The sequence below is a fragment of the Mya arenaria genome, chromosome 3 (assembly GCF_026914265.1).
Source record: "Mya arenaria isolate MELC-2E11 chromosome 3, ASM2691426v1".
Taxonomy (NCBI): Eukaryota; Metazoa; Mollusca; class Bivalvia; order Myida; family Myidae; genus Mya; species Mya arenaria.
This window is the reverse complement of record NC_069124.1, coordinates 40,586,479-40,604,433: the sequence shown is the minus strand read 5'-3', so window position 1 is coordinate 40,604,433 and position 17,955 is coordinate 40,586,479. Positions and strand designations below refer to the sequence as shown.

Sequence of the window (17,955 nt, the reverse complement as noted above, 5' to 3'; positions counted from 1 at the left end):
CTGGTAGGGTTTACGGCTAAAGCTGTTGCATTTTGATGGATAAAGTATACTGTAAATGCCATTAGTTCACTAACTCATGGGCTGGGGTGACTTAAACAACTTTGATTTATTGGTAGGATTTGTGAAAGTTTTCATGGAGATTCTCTTGAGACAGGCTCATCCTTTTCACAAGGCTTTTAACCGGTAGGGGACACTTGGCGCCCACTGCGTGACGCTCTTGTTTAATCTGGCCCTAGTTTTTTAAACGACGGAACAGGTTTGAGTATTTCATTTCCTTAAATTACTTGCTTAAACTTCTTTTTAGAAACCGAAACATAGTTTTTCATAAGCCTGAAAATATGTTCCTTTAAATGTCTTACAACGTTTAAAATAAGGAAATTGAACAATTCACACCAAAACAAGAAAGTGTAGATTGTTAGAGAAGTTTGGAAAAGGAATTATAATTGCAATATAATGAACATACTTGTTTATGTTTATGAAAACATACATGTTCTAAAATAACATTAAAAATATGAATTATTAATGATGGTTTAACCTCATGAGCACGAACCTTTTTGAATCTGGTCAAATAAAATTCAGGCTCAATTCTGAAATTTTCATTTCTAAAACTAATATATAGGAATCACCTTGTTCCGTTCAGCCGGCCGTAAGTCCGTCCATCCGGCCGTCTGTCCTGGGACATCATGACAAGTATACTTTTCCTCTTAACTTCAAATGTTTTTTTATCATATTGACTGTGTTGGGGAGAAGTGCTGTGCAAAAGAAACATTATTTTGGTATAGTATTTTTAGATTTATTGCCATTTATTATTTCTATATATTTTTTCTCTCCATAACTTTATAATTTTTTTTTACTTTAACTGTACAAAAGAAACATGAGGACCGTTAATTTAATTGATGCCTTCTCACTGAGATAGTGTATTCAAGGAGCACAAATTACCTCCAGTGACTTTTTAAGTATTTTTATTAAAAGAAGGTGGTGATTAAGAGACATGAATGAGATCCAGTAACAAGTCATAGTTAAATAACTTATATTTTTGCATGCACATATTTTATTTTCCGCTAGTATAGCTAATACAAACACTAAAATATCCATTGTTATTGTTTACAAAATAAAAATGACATTTGCAATATTTTACAGATTTATTTCGCTTAGTTTTAAAAAGGACATATTAAATTTTTAATGCGGTGTTACTTTTCTTAGTTTCGAAATTGCAATATTTTATACATAGTAACTTCCCTTAGTTACAAAACCTCCTTTTGCAATAAAAAAAACTTCAGAGTACTTTCCCTTAGTTTCAAAAACGACATTTGATTTATCTTATGCAAAGTCACTTTCCTTAGTTTCAAAAACGCCGCATGCAATTAAATACAATCAGAGTACTTCAATTACGTCTTTTGCATTTTATACAGAGTAATTGTCCCAAATTCAAAAAACGCACTCTATAATATTGATACAGAGTTACCACCCTTAGTTTCCAAAACGCCGTTTATTACATTTCAAAGTACATTTCTTTAAGTTTCAAATTCGCAATTTGCAATTCTTTATTCAGAGTAACTTTACTTAGTTTAAAAAATGCCGTCTGCAATAAAAATCAAGAGTATTTCCCTTAGTTTCAAAGACGCCATTTTCAATATTTATCAGAGTGAATTTCCTTATATTGCAATAACGCCATTTAAAATATTTTACAGAGTGGCTTCCCTTAGTTACATAAATGTCTTTATTGCATTTATTTTTAAATCAGAGGACAATCTCTAGTCTCAAAACCGCCGTTTGCATAACAAAATCGGAGGAGATTTGTTTAGTCTACCCCTAGTCTCAATCAAAGCGCTTTAAGCGTTGAATGGCTTTCGGCCTGCAACGCTTTGTGAGGAAGATAGACACCAGGTGGACCGATTTTTGACGTTACTTCAGAAATTAGGTTTATTGCCGTGATTGCCAAACTGTACAACACACACAAACCTTAAGAAAGCCGCAATTTGCCGATGGCTGACATCAAATGATGATATATAGTCATAGTTCAAGAGCACAATGTTTTTCCTGTGATCAGATTTAAACTGATGCCAAGCATATTTCCATTCGTTTTCCGTCCAAGATCTGCCTGCGTCATTGTCTTCGGACTCGTGCATATAACTTTCCGAAAGAATAAGCAAGAAAGCTCGAGTTTCACAAAATGTTTTTATAATTTCACCATCCCTTTCATTGCCAAATGGTTCATCGCGAAATGGTAGGAATACTTTGTATCCGAGTTTCGCCAAGCCTCTGACCAACACATTTACCACCCATTTCCGTAACTCAGCATCTTCTTATTTGAAGGTGATTGCTACATCGTATGTGGATTCTGGATGGTGCTTGTCAATGTTCTTCTGTTTCAATCTTTTCCACAAAATGTAGATCTCGTACCAGAACTTGTAAACCAAAGCAACTGCAAGGCTAAGTACTCCGATAATAACAGCTATGAATTCTACAGACAATTCTCGGCCAGTAGTATTGTATTTTCAACATGTACGCACTTAACATTTCATGAAGTCTTGAATCCAGATCCCAGTCACAAAAATTACTTGGTATTTCCGTCATTTCCCCATTTTGGTGCTTTATCATGTAAATACTATTTTCATCAGATTCATTTTCGTCGATAACAAGAGATTTTCCACTGACTGAGATGTATTCAATGCAAAGATTCACTTCCCCACCCTCCGAAGAGGTGAAAGAGTTACATGTGCAGCATTTGTTGAATTCCTCGCCTTTAACGGGATACTCTTGAATTTCCTTGTTACATTTACATGTGTTGCAACAAAGGTCGTTTCTCTTGAACATGTTGTCTGGTTGCCATTGGATGCCGTTTGGGCACTGGGCTCCTGTTGCTAAGAGCAAACGCATCAATTGTGTCTGTACCCATATCAGTGTAAGATACAGGACTGCCGTCATGTTAATAAAAAATGTAGAAAAAAGATAAAATCAAAGTTGTTCTATGTAGTCCTGATATTATGAGGCAACCATGAAAATACATGTATTCATATAATGCTGGAAATGATTTTTATTCTAAATATATAAAAGATGCTAGAAAATTTGATAAATTTATTGATTTTAAAATTCAACTCACATTTTGACTCCAACTTCAATATCTCTTTGGAACAGCAAGTATTATACCGAGTCCACAATAAAACTAAATGTTGCGGGGAGGTTTATCCCATACCCGGCAAACTTCAGTATGAATTACATTTGGTTTATCTTGTTTGGAAGACAAATCAATTTTCTTTCTTTTTGTAATTGTCCTTACTTAATTCAATCTTATGTTTTATAATAATTGATGTATTTTGTCAATCAGGATATTAAAACCTTAACTTTGTACTTTTGATGAAAGTATTCGTTATTCTCAAAGCCGACCTTTCGTAAAACTAAAAAAATATTTCGTATACATCTCCTTGCTGAGGTTTAACTTAGCAAACAGATAATTTCATTGTTCGTGCCACATGGTGCGCCCTTAATTGACATGGAACCCGAGAATGATCGTTCTCCGACTTAAGTCTGTTGATTGTTGAAAGACCATATTGACTTCTTCCATGGTTGTAATCACATGCTTATGTGACCTTGGCCTGATATGTGACTTTCCTGAAGGTTGGAGATTTTGAAAAATAATGTGGCGATGACAGTTCCAGCTTGTCTTATTTTCGAAGCAATATGTCATAGCCTTGCCGTTGTTTTTAGTTTCTAAAAACTTATCCCTATCCATAACTCATAACTTTGTTCAAGATGTTCAAATACGATGTTCGTAAAACTTGGTTAACATGAGGTCATACAATATTTCTAGGGAGGCCAAACTAAGGCTTGTATTATTGTGGAGTTTGCTCTGCTGCGCTCTTGTTCATAATTTATTTAACATTTGAAAAATGCATTATTTCAGTGTTTTGCTTTTTTGCAATTACCATAATAAATCTGGCTTCGAAACATACCGTAATTTTTGTGCATGCCCTATTTTTGTCTGGGTTTGCATACCAAAATAATCTGACCATGGTTGTTTCTCCCTTTTGGATAACTATTTGTAAGTTTCTTGCACAAAAGACGTTTGCATGTGCCCAGACAAAATGGCAAGGGTTGTAAGCGTGCAAATGATATAAAGCCACGTTTTTACTTAGGAAACCAACTTAATTTTTAAGTTTATAGTTGACCTGAACAAAGATGAAAACTAGCGAACAGCAATCTTACTGGTTGGTGATATGACCTTCTGTTTGTAGAGTGCAGTTAACCTACTTTGTTCCGATTACACCCAGGGCATGTACTAGTTAATATCGTTCATATTTTTAATTTTATGAAATAAATCACAAGCCAGCGCAGTGCACTGATATGTTCCATAATTTCAAATTATGAACGATTAGAAATTTACAGTTAGACATATTTTGTCCCTTGTTCCTTTTATATTGAATACGATTATGAAGACCGCATCAATGAAAATAAATACTGACTTATTTTCGCCAGATCATTGCGTCTGTGCATTGAATGAGAAATTATTTTTGAACTTTTGAAACGTAATACATCGATTTCATCGGCGAACGAAGTAGGGCAAACTCTAAGATTTGCCCACTACACTGTGCAAACTAAAATCCCGTTACAATAAATTGCTACTTTATGTCAATCTGATTAATGACCAATCTTTTAGACAGTGAGCATGACTTTTATTGTTTAATTATGCCTCCCCAATGAATATTGTTTTTGCCCTGTCCGCCATCAATTAGTCCGTACGTCACACTTTTCCGCTAAATAACTCGAGAACGCTTAGATCCAGTAACTTCATACTCAGTTTGCCATTTGGTAATGTCCACCAATAGATGTCCCCTCTTGATTTTTAGAACAGGCCAAAGGTCAAGGTGGTGGAAACCTTGAGGTGAATAAAACGGTAAACGCTCAATTACGGAAGATTATTTGGGTTCAGGAACGTTATACTTGGTGGGTAAGTTGGTCATTACCAGAACATGACCTCTATTGATTTTGAGATCAATAGGTCAAAGGTCAAGGACGCGGTAACCTTCAGGTGAAAAACGATATGTTGGTGGTGACGAAGAAATTGAAAAATAGTTTCCGCTCAATAACTAGCGATTACTTGCACCCAGGAACATATTGATTTTGGGATCAGTAGGTCAACGGTCAAGGTAACGGTGACCTTGCGATAAAAAAACGGTGTCGCTCATTAACTAAATAACGCTTGCACCCATGAGCTTCATACTTAGTATGCCTTTTGGTCATAACTAGAAGATGACCCCGATTGATTTTGAGATCAGTATGTCAAAAGTCAAGGTCGCTGTAACCGTGAGGTGAAAAAATGGTTTCCGCTCAATAACTTTAGAATCCTTGCCGCCTGGATTTCCATCCTTGCTATGCCAGTTGATTTAAACTAGTGTATGACCCCTAGTGATATTGGGATCAGTAGGTGAAAATATCAAGGTGGTGTTGAGTTGAAAGAATGGTCTCCCATTGAATAGCTAATGACCGCTTGCACTAAGAAACTTAATACTTGGTATGCCAGTTGGTCATGACTAGCTGATGACCCATATCGATTTTTGGATCAGAAGGTCAAAGGCCAAGGTCGCGGTGACCAATACCAACTATAGTTGCACCGATGAACTTCGTACTAAGAATGCCAGTTGGTTATGACTAGTATATGGCCTCGATTGCTATTTTGACATTGAGGTGAAAAAAAAAAACGGAACGTGCAGCTAGGAACTTTAGACCTGGAATAACAGTTCATCATGACGAGTTGATGACCCCTGTTCATTTTTTGATTAGTAGGTTAAAGGTCAAGGTCGCGGTATAGGCGCAGTGACAGTGAGGTTATAGTTAAATAAGTAAAGAACGCTTGCACACAGGAACTTCGAACTTGGTTTGCGAGTTGGTCTTGATAAGTACATGACCTCTATTAATCTTAAGGTCAGTATGTCAAGTTAAAAAATTGTAGGTTGATTAACACTTCTTTCCTCTCAAAAACAAAAGAACGTTTGGACCCAGGAAATTCATACTTGGGCCCAGTGACTTTATACTTGGTATGCATGTTGGTCATGACCAGTAGATGACCCATATGTTTATTCGTCTCAAGTACAAAAGTGCAAGTTTTATGTCCATCATTGATTATTTCTCACCTACAACCACACACTTGGGGAGACAAACGTTTTTTCAAAAAAGCAAACTCTGTTTCGTTATGTTTAGCTAAGGCATTCAAACCACTTATCATAAACCAGTCCCTTTTCTCAATTTCCTTTTTAATCTTTGCAGCTGTGTTTCGTGCATAAGCCCGCTTGATCAAACGTAGAAAAAAGAGCTTATCTTCTTTAAAAAGAAGCGAGAGTTTCCCTGTAAAAATCTCATTATCCCTGATAAATCAGAACATTCAAGAAAACCCGGTTTATTAAAGGCACATAAGCTGCGCTTTACTTAAAAATATCAAATATGAAACATTTGGAAAAAAATGAAGGACATGAACTTGAAATATAAAATAAAAAGTGCTTCATTATATAATGAAAGTATATTTAAAACAGGAAGAAAAATGTAAGGATTTCCAGAATGTGTAGATCACCAAACCTCTGGATTGTTAATCATAAGGCATCACTATACAACCGGTGTTATGTAAAACTATTCATGAGTAAATCAGAATTCGTCAGCATTGCAGCAAAAGCCGTCAATATTCAAATGTTTAAGTTTGACAGATTTAGTGAACATATTCTCGAACTTTCTGTCACACATTTCACTATCAGGCAGACGGCCGATCTGAAGTGTCCAAGAGGCAAACGGCTGTAAATATACGTCTTTATTGGTGAATAAAATCATATATTGACAAAAGTTGAGATTTTAGCCAATTTAGCATGTGTTCCTTCAGTAAGCTTAATGGGTATTTGAGGCATGTGTGTGTGTTGGGGGGGGGGGGGTATTCTTGAACAGAGTAAAGAAGTCATGCCTGGCCAAGCATCAAAACACAAACTTTCTAAATTCTGCACAATCTTTCCCTCAAGAGTTGCATAGTGCTTTAATGTTATCACGGAGGCTCATGGTCATAGGGCCAAACAGCTGATAGTCACCAGGCTTAATGAGTACATGTACAACTGTTGTTCAGATCACCTGAAAACAAGATTTACAATAAAGGGTTGCAATCAACCAATTTTCTATTCCCTATGCCTGCCCCAAGACCTAAACAACGCAGACGTCTAGTCAGTTGGAAAATTATGATACTAAATTATTAAAAGTACTGTTGCTAGATCACTTGAAAATCCGAAGGCCACGAAAGGGTTACATTATTCCAATTTTCTATTCACTAGGCCTGCCACAAGACTTGCACAGTGCAGAAAGTTGATGCAAAGGGCTGCACTTTTGCCTTGCCATCGCTTACAGACCTTGTCCAAATCACAATCTCTTCTTCACAAAAACCATAGGAAACCGAAAGTCTCTTCGAGAAGATGAAACCTCTAATTCCAGAGAAGCTACTGTCTAAAAATTTGGTAGTCGGATCGGATTCCGAATCAGACTCAAAGTCGCAAAGTCAGGGCAACAGCCCTCAAAAGCCACAAGACACCGATCAGGTTAACAGAGGGCGCACATCAGATACCAGTCTAAAGAAACCGGCATCCTCGAGAAATGCTAGGCCCAGCAGCTGTAGCGGACAACTCCTAATTGATCGCTTTATAAACATGTCGAGTGCAGAAAAAAAATACCGCAACTCCAAACAAAGGAAAAGTAGGCCATGCACCGGAGAGGTCGCCTCCCACACCTGTAGAAATCATGCACGACCGATCACAAACAAACTATGGCAAAACGTCAAAGAAGAAAAATAACTGTTTTCTTTCTTGGACCACACTATATGGCGATGACTGACACTATCCTATTTACGGATTATGAGATTGATTTGCGATTTTATATGATTTATCTATACACGTTAGGCGTATTCTATCATAACAATCTTTGTTGCATCAAATTGTTGTTGTATAACATAGCTACGTTTATCTTTTGTTTGATATAAGTCGTTACTTTTGTTTGTTTCGCAATGTTAATACGCTTACATACGGAACTTACGCCCAGTCAATACGGAGTTGTTGTTATTGTTTGATACATATTGCAAAACCCTAAATCGATACAATTTATTAAAAACCGACACACAGTTTAATATGAAACTGGTGGGTTTTTTTTCCATCTTAAAGTACATATTGCACACCCCAATATTGCTATTAAAACAACTTACATGTCGTTTTAAACATATATTGCACATCCCTGGTTTCGCTATTTTATATAAAAACACAGTTCAATATGAAACTGGTGTAAATGCCTGTAACTTAAATAAATGGCATCGCTATACAACTTGCGAATGCTTTCTATTGACATAAATAACTTATTGGTTTGTAATATTAAACACCGATGGTTTTGGGAAACACACGCTCGTTTTGTTTTGCCTTAATTTCCAATAAATGTACCGTTATTTCAGTCCAGCATTAATTTGATCACTTTCTCTGCAGTTATTGTGGTACTTCCCCGATGTTTGTTGTTATTGCTAACTATCGATGTACAATATATTTATTACGTTAATATTTTGTCGATTGCATCATGTTTGTAATATTATATTGATGTTCAATTTATATACACACGTTATTTACCTCAATAGAAGTTTAGCCTACTTTGGTGTATTAGAATTGCTATACGTATGGTTCCTTTAACTTTCTTATCTTTCGTTTTCTTAAATGATAAGAAGGTTTTATTTAGGACTTAACCATCGAACTTTTTTATACAATATTTATATTTTCATAATAACTAAATCTCTACTATGGAACAGCACATAATTCATCTTATATCCCTTAACATTCAAGGTCTAAGAGAAAGAGGTAAACGTATGCGCTTAATTCAGTGGCTCAAAAATCAAAAGGCTGACATTGCTTTTCTACAAGAAACTCACTTTACACAATATATTGAACATGTTATTAAAGATGAGTTTCATGATTGGGTACCTGTACACAGTCATGGTGAATCAAATAGTAAAGGCTGCTCTATATTATTAAAAAAAGATATTCAATACAGCATATAAGACCAATTATGTGACGAAAACGGCCGATATATTTTACTTAATACTAAAATACAAGGAATAACATACACACTACTAAATTTATATTCGCCTAATAATAGAAAAAAATAGAAATACTTTCTATTCCAACTTATTAAACATAATTTCAGAGAAAAGTTCCGATATAAAAATATTTGGCGGGGATCATAACGATAACAGGGATATCTACATCGTGGAGTCCGTCAAGGATGGCCTCTTTGTGCTTTACTTTTTTATTAGAGTAGTTGAAGTTCTATTAATAAAATTAAAAAGTTGTGAAATGTACGAAGGTATAAAGATACTGGAAAAACATATAAAAATTACACAGCTTGCTGATGACACAATGTTATTTCTTAAAAACCAAAATGAAATACCTATTGTTCTAGAAATAATAGATACCTTTGGAAAACATTCAGGTCTTAGCCTTAACCGGACAAAAACGCATGGTCTTTGGATAGGAAGTTCAAAATACAAAAGTATCAAATTGATTCATGGTATTAATTTTACAACTGACTATATAAAATCTCTAAGGTTTTCTTTGGCAATGATAAAGATAAATGTGTAAATTTAAGCTGGACTGAAAAAATCGAAAATTGTAAACAACTTATTAATTCATGGAGTAAACGAAAACTCACCTTTTTGGGAAGATAACTGTTATAAAATCATTACTTTTTCCAAAACTAGTATACTTAGCCCAAAATATAGTTACACCTGATTTCATTATTAAGACAATTAACTCGATGATCTTCAAATTGTTATGGAACGGAAAAAGAGACAAAATAAAGCGCACAACAATTATTCGAAATAAACTTGAGGGTGGTTTAGATATGCCAGACTTTTCTCTAAAACTATGAAATTAAAATGGGCAACACATCTTATAAGTAAAACTAATGCTAACTGGAAAATTATACCATCTGTATTGCTTGACCAGTTCGGAAAGAATTTCCTCATCTTTTACATGAACATAAACTCTATCAAATCTTTACAACCTATCACATATAAACTAACCAAATTTTATAGTCAACTACTTTCAACGTGGATTCATTTTAAACAACTGACTGCCAACCAAACTAAAACACCCAATACCTTTTATGATATTAGAAAAGAAATTATCTGGAGCAATAAATTTATAAAACATAATAATAAAAGTATACTGTTTAAGAATTGGATTGAATCGGATTTAATATTCGTAAACGACATTCTTTCAAATACTGGCACTATAGACACCAATCTGATTCTGAATAAACTTGAAAACAAAACTAATTGGATAGCGGAAATAAATATAGTTAAAAAAGCCATTCCGATCCAATGGAAAATGTCTGTGAAATTCAAAACTTTTAATAAGGTTTGGGGCAAATTTTCGAAAACCCGTATATCCATAGGTACTGGAATAAACGTGTACAAGTAAGTATCGAGTGGAAATCATGGTATTATATAATTCATGAATCTATCGTTGACAACACAGTTAAACAATTCAAAATTAAATTATTAAATAAGTTAGTGGCGACTAACTTTAAATTTATTGCAAGGAGGTTGAAGATTTTTTATCCATTGTTCTTCATTATCCAATTTTCGGTCGACGATAAATGCCTTATTTAAAAAATGTGGTATAAAGAAAATGCTTAATGACATCAAATATATTGTAATAGGATATAAGGTACACCAAAAAGAATACAACTGTGTTAATATTGTTTTAAGTCAAATATGTTACTGTATTTATAAAACATACTTCATATGAGACCGGAGAATGAAGCCCATAAATATATTGTCTTATTTATATTACGATCTGATTGCTCTAGAAACATACCTACGAATAAAAAATGTCAGTTACCGATTCCTGAATGTCTTTATAAAATACCTTAAGTACATTCAATAGATACTTTGAGTATATCTATTTTTAAAATATATTTCTATGTATTACTTTATTACCTGTGACATTGTTGCTTTTATGATCTAATAAACGGACTTTAGCAGTTCCAAAAAGAAAAAAAGGTAGTTATTCATTCAACACAAAACACTCCTTTATTGAACGACAATGGCTATTCCAAACAAAAAGCAGTGCATGGAACTGGCAGCAAAAAGACAGCGCCAATTAATGATATAAAGTGCTAAAAGAGTTTTGTGTTTCTGTCTTTGTTTTTACCAAATTAGGCAGAGATTGTAGTTCATGTCGCAGCCAATATGAGTATAAATCATCTCATGAAAATGTGTATTTTAGCTGTAGTGTTTGGTTTATTCGAAATGTACAAGAAATATCAAGCCTTCTTTAATTTCCTTGAAATAATATAAGAATCTGTCAAAAAATAATTTGGGAAATGTTTCAGTAGTTACAAGCACTGTATATTCGCTTTATAACTGAAACGCATTGTGATGTCTTTTACATTACAAGTGGTCCTTGTCATGAATTCAATAAGATTACTTTTACCGAACAGTACTGACAGTGGGAGTCAAATCAACATGATTCTTTTATGCATATCATACTAAAATTATAAGTCAATATGAAATTTATGACACTGTTTTACTAGATGTAATGCCACAAATGTCTAGATACATGAAGTACTTTTTCATCTTTATGATGGTATTAAAAGAGGTATAAATCTTACAACATTTAAAGATTGAAGAATAAAATCTTCACTTGACAGGAGCTTTTATGAGGCCAAACTCGGATCAATCTGGCCACAGCATGAAGAATTACAAAATGCTACAATAAGTCGGACTAGTCTGCAAATGTTTTTAAGATTAATGTTTTCCAATGTTAATTAAACTGTTAATATCTAGACCCTCTTCAACCAAATTTAAACAGCTGTCAACGAACAATACTATTTCAAATTGTTTTAATATGGAAATGATATGTTTCCAGCGTTTAACTTTTCTATTTTATTAAGCATACATTCTTTCATCATTAAGCACTTACTACTTACTGACAAAGGTTGATTATAATTACACCACATAATATGTTCAACTTATTTGTGTTGTTTGCCGCCAAATATGAATCTGCATTAAAAATCCCTCTTTTGTGTATAGATTATAAATTTTGAATTTAAACTAAGCTCATAATTCATAAAAGGTATATCCGTTATCTCACGATTTTTTCAAAACATACTGTGAATATGGTCATGCTGTTTTTAATTGACCTGCAGTGTAAGACCTTTTTATTTCTTTCAGTTTGCCAAATAATGTTTTCAAACTTGGTGTATTTTGAGCGTATTGATTCAATATAATTGTAGATTATAATCATGTTGTATGTCTAGCGTATTGTATCAATAAGTTATATGCATGCACAAAGTAATGGTTTGAAATAGTGATGCAAACTATTTTTTGAATTGAAGTTTAGAAGTAAAGATTAATTTATAAAAAGTGTGGAATGTTCGGTCTTAAGAATTTATTTCATTTCACGTTATTTTTGTAGTGTTTTTTTTTCACTTCTGTTAAAACTTCACTATCGTTAAGTGTTGATATTTGTTATGTGTCACAAAAATGTTAAAAATAAAATTTGTACTACAGGATACATATTGATTTTTTTCCTTTGCTCGTCCATAGCTCTTAATATAAAAATAGATTTTAATCTGGCTTTTGTTTTTAAACGACATAACAGGTTCTAGTATTTCATTTCCTTAAACTTTTGCTTAAACTTCCGTTCTTGAACCGAAACATATTTTTTTCAAAAGCCTGAAAATAAGTTCCTTACAACTTGTTAAAAAAGAGGATTTTTTTTTATACCAAAACAAAAATAGTGTAGAATGTTAAAGAATTTGAAAAAAGGACATACAATTGCATAATTAAGTACTTATTCATGAAAACATACATGTTCTTAAATAACATTAAAACATAAATTCTATCAATGGTTTAATCTGATGAGCAGGTATCTTTATGAATCGGGTAAAATAAAATTCAGGATCAGTCAATTAAAATACATTGATATACGGACCGATCACCTTTATACCCACAAAGAAGGGACACATTTATGTGAGGTATAATATAAAGGAATAGTCATTGCAGTTGAGATTTTCGTGACCAAGCCCGAATATGAAACATTTATTATATGCTTTACGTCAGCGCGCAAGGGGCTAGGACACATTTAAAACGACGTCATTTCCGAAATGGGTTAAGTGTGCATAACACAACTAAAAAAGACAAGTCAGGGGTTGTGCTTAATTTTCTTCAGTGAAATATTTAAGTAAGTAAGTAACTTCCTTCAGTTAAATAAGGATACATGGTCGTTAATGCAATGTTGAAACATATAATTGTTTAATACAAAATTTAATGACATACGGCATAATAATACAAGTATAAATGCATATAGTGTGCTTCTTCTTAGAGCAAAAGCTTTCACAGTGTACTTCGATAACTGCCTTATTTTGTTTTTCATTTAAAATGCTAATTTTTCAACGGCAGTTAGATCAGTGAAATGATCTTCAGAAAGCACAGTACCAAAGCATGAAATTCTTATATTAGCAGTTTAATACAAAAAGACACTAATTCTCAACCACTTGGGCATCACATAGCCTACAAAGTCTTGCATCCAAATGTTCATCCAGTGCGTAATTGGGCCAGCAAAGAGCGTTCATTTTTGGTCAGGTCATAGCTTTCGTATTTAAAGTCTCGCTTGAATACCGTATCAATGTTAATTTCGGCATATATCTTACCTCTGTTGACCAAATGTTTAAATAATGGTTCCGCAATGTTTTGAATTAGTCACAGGTATATACATATTCTAATGATAAAATGAATACTTGTACATCTTTGGTAAATATTAAACCACATCAAAAGAATATTTTTCAGCTACAAAAACATGATATCTAACCTATGAAAAAGTATTTTTATTTTTTACCTTTATTCATTTAAGTTGTTTGCTTGTTGAAATTTATGTTTGCAACATTCCCGAACGAATTTAGGCTTTTCATTTCTATCCTTTCCTTGACCATTAAAAAGAAGATCAAGATGGTTGCCGTTCTTTGGTTCTTTTATACTGTCAACAATTTCAATAGGCCATATTTTCGAAGATAAAAGTGAGGCAATGCTGCTGGACGACTGCGATCTCTCTTTTTTTCTAGGATCTAGTGGAAGTATTGTTCTGTCTAAAATTGGTTTCTTGTTTACCAAGGCTTTAGCAGGAAGGTAGCCACCAGGTGGACCTATTTTGGACTTTACTTCAGAAATTAAGTTATTCCCGTGATTACCAAATTGGACTACGCACCCGACCCTTAAGAAAGCCGCAATTTGCCGATGGCTCACGTCAAATGATGATACATAGTCATAGTTCAAGAGTACAATATTTTTCCTGTGATCAGATTTAAACTGATGCCAAGCGTATTTCCATTCGTTTTCCGTCCAAGATCTGCCTGCGTCACAGTCTTTAGACTCTTTTAAGTAACTTTCCGAAATAATAAGCAAAAAAGATCGGGTTTGACCAAATGTTTTTATAATTTCACCATCCCTCTCATTGCCAAATGGAACGTCTCGGAATGGTAGAAATACATTGTATCCGGTTTTCGACAAGCCACTGACCAACACATTCATGACCCATTCTCGTAGCTGATCATCTTCTTCACTGAAGGTGATTGCGACATCGTAAGTGAATTCTGGATGGTGCTTGTCAATGTTCTTCTGTTTCAATCTTTTCCACAAAATGTAGATCTCGTACCAGAACTTGTAAACCAAAGTAGCTGCAAGGCTAAGTACTCCAATAGTAACAGCTATGATTGTCAAAATCATGTGTAAAAGGAAAATATTTTGTCCACAGTCAAGTAAATCAGCGGAAAAGTCTCTAGAAAAAACTTGACCATGCATGGGCACATGACAGTAAAACAGTTTTTCACCAACACATGATTTAGCTTTTAGCCATTGTTCAATCCAAACCAATTCACAACCACAATTTATGTACACATTCTCCATTTGCGTTCTACAAATGTTTCTGTGTTGAAACTGTTGCGGAATTTTATGTATATATGGATTGTCAGATATTATGATTGTCACGTTTTCCAGCTTGTTAGCCATTTCATTGCTGAAGTCCTTGAGATGATTAGCTGACAGATCTAGCACTGTAAGCTTGTGTACGTAGTTGGTGTCTTTCGGTTCAGTGATGTAATTATTCGATAGATTTAGATGAATATAAGCTGAGAAGGTTGAGTTTGGTAGATTTTCGGGCATTTCACGAAGTGCTAAATCCGAACAATCAACATAGACTGTGTTTGTATAAGGCTGATCAACACATTTGCAATTTCTCGGACAGTTGTCTTCCCTTTCTAATGTGCAATTGAGCAATAAAGGGTTCACATATACTGCCGTCTTACCCTTTAAGTTTTCTGGGCTTTTGCATGTGATATTCATATAATCATGCCAAAGCGTTTCTTTTATAGCAATAGCCAAGTCCCGAAATGGCTCAAAGTTGCAATCACATTTAAGGTCTAAACCACGAAGGTCAAAACCAAATGATATAAGCTGTCCCAGCTGTTGCAAGCTTTCGAGATTCAGTAGATCAGCAAAGTCAGGAAACTGTTCAAAAGCATTTTCATTTAGATGTACAAATCCAGGGCCATAATGTTTTTCTGGGTCCAAAGTGAAGTCAAGTTCATTTACGAGGTGTTCAATAACATTCGAGGTGTAATCGATTGAGCAGAATGGAAATAGGGACATCAAGTTTGACACATCTAGGACCGGAAGTTGATTGTTACTAATGTCTGCAAAAAATATGCTTTGTGTTGGTTGAGATAAGAAATAAGGTTCCATCTTTTTTATTTCATTATGTGACAAGTCAATTTTCCGAAGAAAGGACAGTTTGTTTATTGAATTATTTGTAAGCTTTGATATTTTGTTATTTGATAAGTCTATGGTATCGAGGTGACTTATACAGTTTAAGTTAAGTATTCGCCTGATTTTGTTTCCTCGCAAATCCAATTTCACAATTCTCGGCCAGTAGTATTGTATTTTCAACATGTACGCATTAAACATTCCATGAAGCCTTGAATCTGAATCCCAGTCACAAAAATTACTTGGTATTTCTGTCATTTCTCCGTGTTGGTGCGATAGCATGTAGGTACTATTTTCATCAAACTCATTTTCGTCGAAAACAAGAGATTTTCCACTTACTGAGATGTACTCAATGGAAAGATCGATTTCTTCACCATCCCAAGTGGTGAACGAGTAACATGTGCAGCATTTGTCGAATTCCTCATATTTCACGTGCGACTCTTGAATTTCTTTGTTGCATATCCGCGTGTTGCAACAGAGGTCGTCCCTCTTGGGCATGTTATCTGGTTGCCATTGGATGCCGTTTGGGCACGTCACTCCTGATGCTTCAGACAAACGCAACACGTGTGTCTGTACCCATATGAGTGCTAGATACAGCACTGTCTTCCTGTAAATTCAAATCATTAAAAGATAATTAATAAAAACAAATAATGCAGTTATGATGTGATATGAGGCTAGCCCACAAACACCACCCCTTTTGGTAGGGTAAATCCTGTTTGGTACTGACAAAACATAAAGGGTTAGAAGGTGTTGGTATTTAAAAAGCATGTGTCGGAATATAAATTTTACTCTGGAATCGCCGCAATTATTTTTGAGTACATTTACACGTGAAGGAAATTGCCGAAAATGTCCTTAAACAAGAAAGAATGGTCTATTGTCAATATCAAGTGATTGTAAATAAAGAAGTTGGTTTGGAAACCGGACATAATTAATTTGCATTGTATTTATTCCTGCAGATATTTTAGAATATGCTCATTGTAACCTTACTTCGTATAAAATCAAATAGCTTAAAATTTACTTACATAATCGCACATGAAAATAATCTTATAATAATATAACTGATTTTACTTTTAAATATAACAGAACAAAAATATGCTAGTATTAAAAAAGCTTAAAATTTCGCTGTTTAGCTAGAAAAATTGTACATAATAGTTTAATATTGTTAATTGTAAAAATGCAACTCACATTTTACTTCAAAAAATCTTTTTGAAACACTATACCACTAAGTCCACAGTAAAACTTGAAGTTTGTGATGATCTTCCTCATGTTTGCCTTGGCAAACAAATGGATTCCCTTTTTCGCCGTGAGTGTATTCAATAAATCTTTGGTTGGCAGTTTATAACACTTCAGGAGGGTAAGTAAAAATGGTTTATGTATATTAGTTAAAGCTGCACTGTCACAGATATACCATTTTAGAACGTTTTTTGTCTTTGAAAGAGCAAATTTTTGCATAAATATCTGCAAGCCAATGATAAAAGATTGCTGACAAAAAATCAGATCGTAGATTTTCATATTTCCGTTCGAAAATTACTGTTTTGTGGCTTAAACCGTTACTAACGGTTTAAGAAAAATGCATAAAACATGATTTTTGTCTTGAAATATAAAAATCTGCGATCTAATTTTTTGTCAGCATTCTTGTATAACTGGTTTCCATTGATTTTCGCAAAAATTTGCTCGTTTCAAGACAAAAAATAAAAAAGTTGTCAAAACGTTCAATCTGTGAGAGTGCAGCTTTAAGATAAAGTCAATATAATTAATTTGTGTGTACTCGATTCAATCTCATGTTTTATAATTGTGTAATTCCAAGTTATCAATGCATGATTTAAAACATGGACATAATCTTTAATATTTAATGGCTATTGAAATATCAAGGTACCTTTTTAAAAGAATGTTATATATATAATTTCAAAATTATTTCATAAAACAGCCGGGATTGATCGCATTCCGACTAAAGTCTATTGCATGTTTATAAACGGTTACCATATTAATATCTCGTCTGATATAATACTGAATGACTTTAGCCTTGTGTGGGACTTTCCTAAACGTGGAAGATTTAGAAAAACTCACGTGTCAATGACATTTTCAGCTCGTGTGGTTTTTCGAATCAATTGAGGTCGGTCATAGCCTTTGTGTCGTTT

General features: G+C 34.0%; 1 protein-coding gene across 1 annotated transcript; it reads right to left on the bottom strand.

Annotated features, from left to right (window-relative positions):
- Positions 1–7,095: 7,095 nt before the first annotated feature.
- LOC128226020 (protein slit-like) lies at positions 7,096–15,796 on the bottom strand. The gene is made up of 2 exons (XM_052935918.1): positions 14,576–15,796; positions 7,096–7,104 (listed from the first exon to the last, which is right to left on the bottom strand). The coding sequence occupies exons 1-2, from the start codon at positions 15,794–15,796 to the stop codon at positions 7,096–7,098; spliced, it is 1,230 nt and encodes a 409-aa protein (XP_052791878.1).
- Positions 15,797–17,955: the final 2,159 nt, after the last annotated feature.

What these genes read in the sequence shown, in the direction of transcription:
- LOC128226020 (XM_052935918.1), bottom strand. Translation starts at nt 15,796, where the DNA reads ATGGAACCTTATTTCTTATCTCAACCAACACAAAGCATATTTTTTGCA.